The sequence below is a fragment of the Pithys albifrons genome, chromosome 9 (assembly GCF_047495875.1).
Source record: "Pithys albifrons albifrons isolate INPA30051 chromosome 9, PitAlb_v1, whole genome shotgun sequence".
NCBI lineage: Eukaryota > Metazoa > Chordata > Aves > Passeriformes > Thamnophilidae > Pithys > Pithys albifrons.
This window is the reverse complement of record NC_092466.1, coordinates 33,698,562-33,706,499: the sequence shown is the minus strand read 5'-3', so window position 1 is coordinate 33,706,499 and position 7,938 is coordinate 33,698,562. Positions and strand designations below refer to the sequence as shown.

The 7,938-nt window shown below is 46.7% G+C and overlaps 1 protein-coding gene across 1 annotated transcript in view; it reads right to left on the bottom strand.

The window, feature by feature from the left end:
- Positions 1–3,203: 3,203 nt before the first annotated feature.
- The window catches only part of HK1 (hexokinase 1), a 35,964-nt gene continuing 31,229 nt past the window's right edge, over positions 3,204–7,938 (bottom strand). The window contains exons 16-18 of the mRNA XM_071563046.1: positions 6,820–6,975; positions 5,728–5,961; positions 3,204–5,028 (exon numbers count right to left, since the gene is read on the bottom strand). Coding sequence (XP_071419147.1) covers positions 4,884–5,028; positions 5,728–5,961; positions 6,820–6,975 — 535 coding nt within the window. The 3' untranslated portion in view covers positions 3,204–4,883. The remainder of the gene's footprint in view (positions 5,029–5,727; positions 5,962–6,819; positions 6,976–7,938) is intronic.

Below are 7,938 nucleotides of genomic sequence, written 5' to 3'. Positions count from 1 at the left end.
TCAAAGCTTGTTCACAACAAAGGCAAATATTTAAACACATTCAGACTTAAGAGCCAGGCCTGCCCTGAAAATTTTCTGAATTCTGAGATTTTCATGCCTGCAATTTGCCCAGCACCATCTCTCATGAGTTAAAAAAGAGAAACAGTTCCTTAAGACATCGTCATTGCATGGATTTCTTTAACCTTGTACCAAAATACAATGTTATTTTCCTATTAAACTACTAACAAGTGATTCCTCCTTCACACAGTTAGTTGTGGTGCCTAATTTGGACAGTGAGGTTCTCTGAAGAGTCCTCAGCCAGGTGTGGGCTGCTCACTGGCTTGGTCAGGGCTCATGGATCCAATCTGAATCCACTTCCTTTACCTCCTTTTAGTCCTAACAGCAGCCTGATCCATCACTGTCTTTTCCCACAGTCCCTTCATCTGCCCTTCCCAGACTTACCCCATATTTCTCCTCACTGCTCTTCTCAGATAAGAAAATAAAGCCTGAAATGTCTCATCTTCCAAGCCTGAGGCATTATGTGCAGGCATGCAAACAGGAGAAGCTGAAATATAAACATTACATAAAAGCAATACAGCATTTAATACTATTGTGGTAAGTAGCACCTCGCAATCCCCTTCACCTCTCACAACAGGTTTGTAAAGAACACCACAGAGCCATTACCTTAGTGATGAAAAAGCTCCTAGAATGGTGACAAGAACCAGTTATTAGAAATATTCCCATTTGCTCTGTCAAAGCAAAAGTACAAAGTGCTGCCAGGCTTAAATTCAGTGGTAAATCCAGAGAAAAGATTTGTGGCTTGAACTGAAAGAGTACTCAGGGATATGATCTTCCCAAGCCTGTCCCAGTACAGGAACCAGCAGACATATCTTCCTTCTGCACTTCTCCACCTTCATGGCTGCTGTGGAGAACAAAAAATATCCCAACAAATTGTCCCACTAATGGGACAACAAGCCCAGGGCTGTATGCCCTTCTGGAAGAGTTCACTATTGTATGTCATTCCAGTAGTTTAGTCTAGATGTTGCCTGGCCAGCCGGCTCCTCGCAAGGCTGGTGTGGGCATGGGGCAGAGGGAGAGCAGGAAGAGGCATTTACAGACAGCCACCACCAAGTTACTCTGCCAAAGGGATTGAAAACCATTTGGGAGGGATGCTCTGCCAGGCACACATCTCTGGGACAGGCTATAGGTGGCAAAGACTCCTGCTCTGAGGAACCAAAGGACACCTACAGAGAGAGTTCACTATTTGATACACACAAGCTGTACCTCCCCCTGCCCAGCTGATGTGATTCTAAGGCAGCTTTCTAAAGCAGAGCTTTTCAGACCAAACAGGCCTATCTTGAGCATTCTCCCTCCACCTTCCATCACACCTGAGTACCCAGCCAGAGCCTATTTCAGATGTCACACATATGGTGCCAGTGCATCCCCTGTGCAGTCCCTGATGGGCACCAACATTTCCTACAGCTTAAGGAATCTCTTTCTCTTTTTTGGTGCAGAAAGCAGGCAGTGATTTCTTCAGGTTGCAAAACAAACTCTCCATGCCCTGGCAGACTCCCATGGCAGATCCTGAGGTTTTATCCCATAGAAACAGCAAGTTAAGGAAGCAGAGATGCTCCAAGCCCTTGTTATACTGGAAGAAAAGGCACACCAAGGCAGGCTACATTATTCCTGTGATACATAAGGTATATAGACAGGATTAAGCACTATGCAACACCTCCAGGTCAGCACTAAATCCCTCCTCTGCATGGTTATTCGTGCTTTAAGCAGCAAAGCAATCCCTGCAGTCAGAAAAGAAAAACATTTAAAGAAACTAATTTTTATGGCAAAGGAATGAACAACAAGCACAGAACGGGGTTCAGAAGTTCAGAAACACTTTATTTTGCCTTCTGCTATTTTCTTAAGAAAACAAAACAAAACAAGGTCTGCTTGTTTTAAAACTCATTCAAAAGGCTTCTGAGAGAACCCCCAGAGGAGTAAGGAGCAGATGACATTACAACAGTGGTATGCAAATGGTCTTTTCCCCAGGAAATATAAGATTTTTGTGTTCATATTGCAGTAATTACAGCTTAACAGTTAAGAGGACTGTGATTTTATTCACCAAGCCTAAAAGCTTTAAGTAAGACATCTCAGTCATTGATTGGATAACATTGGAGACATTTCTTCAGACAGTTATAGCTTGTGATTCACTTGGAACAGTTTCCTAGGGGTAAGAAGTAGTCTGGAAATGAAAATCCCACCAGGTCTCCCTTTGGAAAAGAACTGCTGTGTCTTATCAAGTACATCAACTATGATCCACAGTAGGAAAAGTTGCGCTGTTAGAAACACAAACTCACTCCCTATTTGTTATGAGCTGGATCCAAGAAACAAAACGACCTATGCCAGCATCTCCAAAATTCACAGTCACCCTGAGACCAAGTTTAACTTCCACTTCTCATTCCCCTCTATCCTGCACTGAGCCTCAGATGCCGGAGAGCTCCAAACCCAGGTCCCCAGGCACGGCTCACACCACCCCTACAGCGCTGCCAAAGGCAGGCACAAGATTCACAAACCTTCAAGCAATTCAAATGCAATGTGTCCCCTGTGCCCAAAAAGTTTCTCACCTTCTGTCTCCTGTTTGGGGTCATAGCTGCACATCAAGGAGACTATTCAAGCTGTAACATAAAATGGGTTATTGGAGAAGCACAGCTTTAGTGTATGCAAAAGGGGCTTTCATCTACAACAACTCCAACTCGGGCTGTGCCAATCAGTGGTGTAGGAGCACCTGACACCAGGTTTCTGAAAACATTAACCCTTCGCACACAGGGAGCTCACAGACTCCGACATGTTGTATCCATCACTGTGTTTCTGGCAAAGCCTGATATAATCAAATCACCCTCAGTGCAGTGGGCTGAGGTTTTCCTGCACTGCAGATCCCCCTGCACAAGACAGGGCATGAGGTGCACCCAGACAAGCTACATGCCCCCTGAGATTTGGGCATTGTCAGCGCTGTGCCTCTGCTGAACTACATTAGGAAACATGAGGCATGGGGACCTGGGTGAAATCCACCCTGTTTGAATCTGACCCCGAATGCCCGGGAATAAAAACACACACACAAAACACAGGCACCACTGGGATTAGGTTGCAGCTCTCCCTACACAATAGCTCTTCCCAAAGCACTAAGCCACCAGCCAACAGCACCTCTTCCAGAAAGAACCACTAAACACCAGTTAACGCACATCAAAAAAGTTTAATATTTTCACAAGTATCACGTAACACTAGTACCAGAGCTACTAGTGTGCAAAGTAAAAAGACCCTCTACCTTTGCAAAACCAGTTAGGCATGCAATTTTTCAGGTAGACACACACTTAAAGCTGCAATGACTGTTTGTGACTCACGTTACTTTACAACATTCACTCACAGTGCACCATAATGCATATTGAAATGTTATCAATAGGTAGGGCAATCCAAATTTTAGGGCAGTGGAACAAGGACAAAGAGGAGTAGCCTGCAAATTTCCATCTACTTTCTGCAGGAAAAGGCAGCAGGGAAAACCATGTAGATATCGCATATTCATATTTGGTAGAAGAGTGGGAATTAAGGACTAACGTGTGGTCTCCCTCTTTGCAGAAAGTGGTGTGACTTGCAAATGTTACTCGACATTTTCCTTCCTAACTGCTTCTCAATTTCAGTGATGCAACCGGTATGCAAGTATACTAATAATGGCATTGACTCGACAGAGGACAGGGTACACCAAGTGTGTATGATCTTTGCTGTTGCTTTCATCCTTGGAATAAGCTGCATCCAATTTTGGCTTAGTAGGCTGTTTACACGCCCGGGTCCTCAAAGGCAGGATCAAAATCAAACCCTCCTATTCCTTTCTGAGCACTAACTCTAGCTGAGTGTTTGTGTTCTGAGTGACTGCTGAACAGTACTGAAGATTAAAGCTCTGTGTGGAAGCAGATACCCATTTAAGGCGAGAGACGGAAGTACCGCCCCCGAGGGATGCGGTCCAGCTGCAGGTTCCGTGGAAGGGCGGCGGCAGTGCCCTGATCCAGACTCACAAGAAGAGATAGGAAATACCTTTTATAAGAACTCCTAAACAGAAGAGTACAGCACAGCCGTGTAGGACCACAAATCTGCCGATGGCGCAGGTCTGGAGGTTTGGATTACCCCAATCGCCAACCACTTTGCTTTACTCTTTTTTGGGATTTCTTGCCAAAACGTGACAGATTTCGCCCAGTAACACAACACTACTCACAGAAGCAATGGGAAATACCAGTGGAACCAGATCTGTGGGACAAGGGCGTTTACTTTTACCATGACAAAACAGGCATCAAGGAAGCGAGTAAGTCGTGGTGTCAAGTCCCACTATAGAGTTACGTGCGTGCACAGTGCTGACACACCATAGTGTTTTCACAATCGCTTTAGACGGAACAACAGCAGGTAGATATGAAGGAGGGAACTGTTGCTTCCCCTTCACTAAAAGCAATCACACCCAGGTCTGGTGGTCAGTGTGCTGGCAGTGCGCTTACAGGGATGCTGCAAAGGACACACTCGGTACGATGCAACCGTAGCTCTCAACGCACATCACTTGGGGGCAATTTCGTCTCAGACAACAACCGAGTTCTGACAACTGCAGAAATTATAGACTGTTTTTTCCATGACCTACAGATGGGGAAGGTACCAACAAGGTGAGTAAGAAACATGCAGATTGGGGTCCAGAAACAGGAGATATTATTAACAGCACACATTCTATCTTGTATCCTATTTTTTTATGTCATTAGTTGTAATTTTTTTTTCCCCCGATAAAGCAGTGAGTTCTGGGTTTTTACCAGTTCTGACTATGCAGTCACTGCTTTATGAGAAAGTGCTCACAAGACAGAATCGGGGCCAGGGCTGTGTGGAGTTCAGTTCTGCTCGGCCTCGCGCAGTCGGCATCCCACCGCTGTGATGAGCGCTGCCCCCTTCCCGCTGCCGTCCTCCGACAGCAGGAAGGTCACGTCGCAGTTGGGGGCCAGGTCTTTGACTGTTTGGTGCATGATCCTCGAAAAGCTGTGAAAGGAAACAAGGGCAGTGGGTGAGGGAGGCCCTGCAGCACCTGTAGAGCAGAGCATAGAGCATTGCCATGGGCCTTAGCACTGTATGCCCTTTCACCAGGGAAAGAACTAAAATGCTGGAAGCTAGGGTGGATTTGAAAACGGGGAGGAGTTAAAGGAAAAAAGCACTTGCATCCCAGCCCTGCCTCTCTCTCTCTCTCTGTGGTTAACTCAGATCACTCGTACCATAGCAAAGGGAAGAGAATAGACCACACAAGCCACCCATCTCCCTCCATGCACACTGTCCTCCTCTCCTCCTCTCCTTTTAGACTTCTGCCCTCATCTGCACTGCTCATCAGCAGCTCCTCTCTGCTGCACACTGAAGGGAAACAGCCTCCACAGAGGCACCAAGCATTTCAGCACTGCTCTGTCATTGCCTGTGCACAGCCAAGAGATCCTTCCCTTGCTGTACGGCTTCCAACTCATTCAGCAAAGGCTGTGTCCCCTTCAGTTTGTCACCACCCCAAGAATCTTTCACAAGTCCTTCTCAATTCTCCCACTGCCCTCCAGAAAGCCCTGAACTCCCTGATTAAGGTTTTTTTTTCCCCCTGGCTCTTATCCTAGCAAGAAGAAGAGCCCAGTTTGTTGTGTCAAGAGGAGCGATGTACACACAGCATGCTACAGGCAAACAAATGCTGAGAAGGCAAATACTCACTGAGGATGTAGTTTGTACAGAGTGCCATCCACACCAACCGTTATCTCCAGGCGCTCCACTCCTCTGTTCTCCCTAATTTTATCTACAATGGCAGCCATTCCAGCGCCACACAGCTGAGCTGCTCGCCTCGACACTGCCCCGCAGACGGTCTTGACAATGATGCTGTCGTCGCAGGTGCTGTTGAGCCCCAGCTGCTGGAGGATGGTTCGCACCTGCAGCAAGGCCAACCTGTCACTGCAGAAGGGAAGCACAGTGGTAAACTAAAGGTGTCCCCCAGTCCAGCCAGTGCCACAAACCCCACTGCACTGATGGCTGAATCCAGGCACCCCCACCAGGCCAGCAGTCTCTCCTGACAGTGCAGGACCCTGAGATCAGCTCAGCTGGTTAAAACTTGGCTGTAATAATGCCAAGGTCATGGGTTCAATCCTATGTATGGGCCATTGACTTAAGAGTTGGACTCAATGATCCTTGTGGGTCCCTTCCAACTCAGAATAGTCTGTCAAATGACTGGGGTTTCTTTAAGACAAGCTAGAAAATGGAATAATCTGTGAAAGAGACCTTGGGGAATGCAAATTTATTCACTCCAGCATCACACTGCAGTGCAGGACTGGGGTACAAGCAGCAACAGAGAGGCTCCAAGTCCAGCTCCGTGTTGCCTCCCCTTCTCTTTTCTTACCATGGCGCACTTCAGGAAAATATTTTTCATTACAAACTTAAGTTTTGCCTCTCATAAAGACTCAGAGGTTGTTTCAAAATACAGAGTCCAAGCAACAAAAGCACAAAAATACCCAGTGAAAAGTGCTCACTCAGCTAGTGTTCATTCAATTCCACAACTATACCTAAACACACACAGGGGGCCCAGGAAAATGGCTTGGTTTCTGAACAAATGATACTGTGAGAGAATCCTTGACTGCCCTTTCCAAGATTTAGCAGTGAGCACTGCTGGAAATTCAGATGATCCTGTAAAGAGTCTCTTACTGAGACCAAAATTTTCTCTGGAGGAGCAAGCAATGCTCTCCAGATGTTCCTCCTCTTGCCACCAGACAAGCACTACCACACTATTTCACACTGGGCAGCTTCTTGTCCTCTTACCTCTCAATCTGAGAAAGGAACTTGGTTTCAAAGATATGTCTGGTCTTCAGTGTCTCTGAAATCTGACCTCGGAACAGGAACCCCCGTTTGGTGAAGTCAATCAAAATGTTACGGACTATTTCCCCCAGGTACATCCCACTGATCATCTTCTCATACCTGCAAGGAAAAACAGCTCAGAGGGAACCTGCTCACATCTGCAAAGGCAGCATCACAGGTGTGTCATCTGCCAGGTGTCCTGACTGCACACCTTGGAGACATAAAATATGCAATCCCATTCACAAAGAGTGGCCATTTACTAGAAAAACTGGGCAAGAAAAAGCATGAAGGCTCTGTGGGAAGCCCCATGAGCCCATCTACAGACACTTCCTTTATTCCTCACTATTAAGTTCTCCTGGCCAGGCATGTTAATGATGGCTGTATTCCTCACAGATGAAAGAAATGAAAACCTGTCACCACAGCACAGAACAGTGCCCAGACAAAAGGCACATTATCCACTGCATCCCCCAGTGACAGCCCTGAGTGTACCCCAGGGAAAATTTGTCTCCACATTTGGAAGCCCTCCTGAAGCAAGGCTGAGACCTTCAAACAGAAAAAGCTCATGGCTCCATGCAGTAAAATTACAGGCAAACCACAAGGTACAGTCACTGCAAGTGCAGTGTTTTTAAGGCAGTCCTGCAAAACCAACCCTGTGAAAGACAAAGGACGAGAAAAGGTTATGTCTGGCATGTTCACAGATCACTGACCTACAAACTAGGAAGCTGGAGGGCCAAGGTTGGCTTATGCTCTTCAGGTAATTCCAGTACCTGCTTTCTAGCAGGAACCCAGGTCTCAAAACCACTGGGAGAAACCACGCTTTCTTGAACCTCTCTCACCCCCTACTCTGCACATGGGAGCCAAGACTCCCATTTGCAGTCTTGCCCACAGGTGAGAGGAGGAATATCTTCCACCTGCAGACCTCCTCCCAGCACAAGACAAGGAGCGGTCCAGGAGTGATGCTCAGACTGGTACAGGGCAACCCTTCTTCACATTCCTGCCCCTCCAGCATCATTCTGGTTTGAATGGAGCATTCTAGGGTCTACGAGTTGTGTCCTGACCAACAAACTGAACATTCTTCCATTT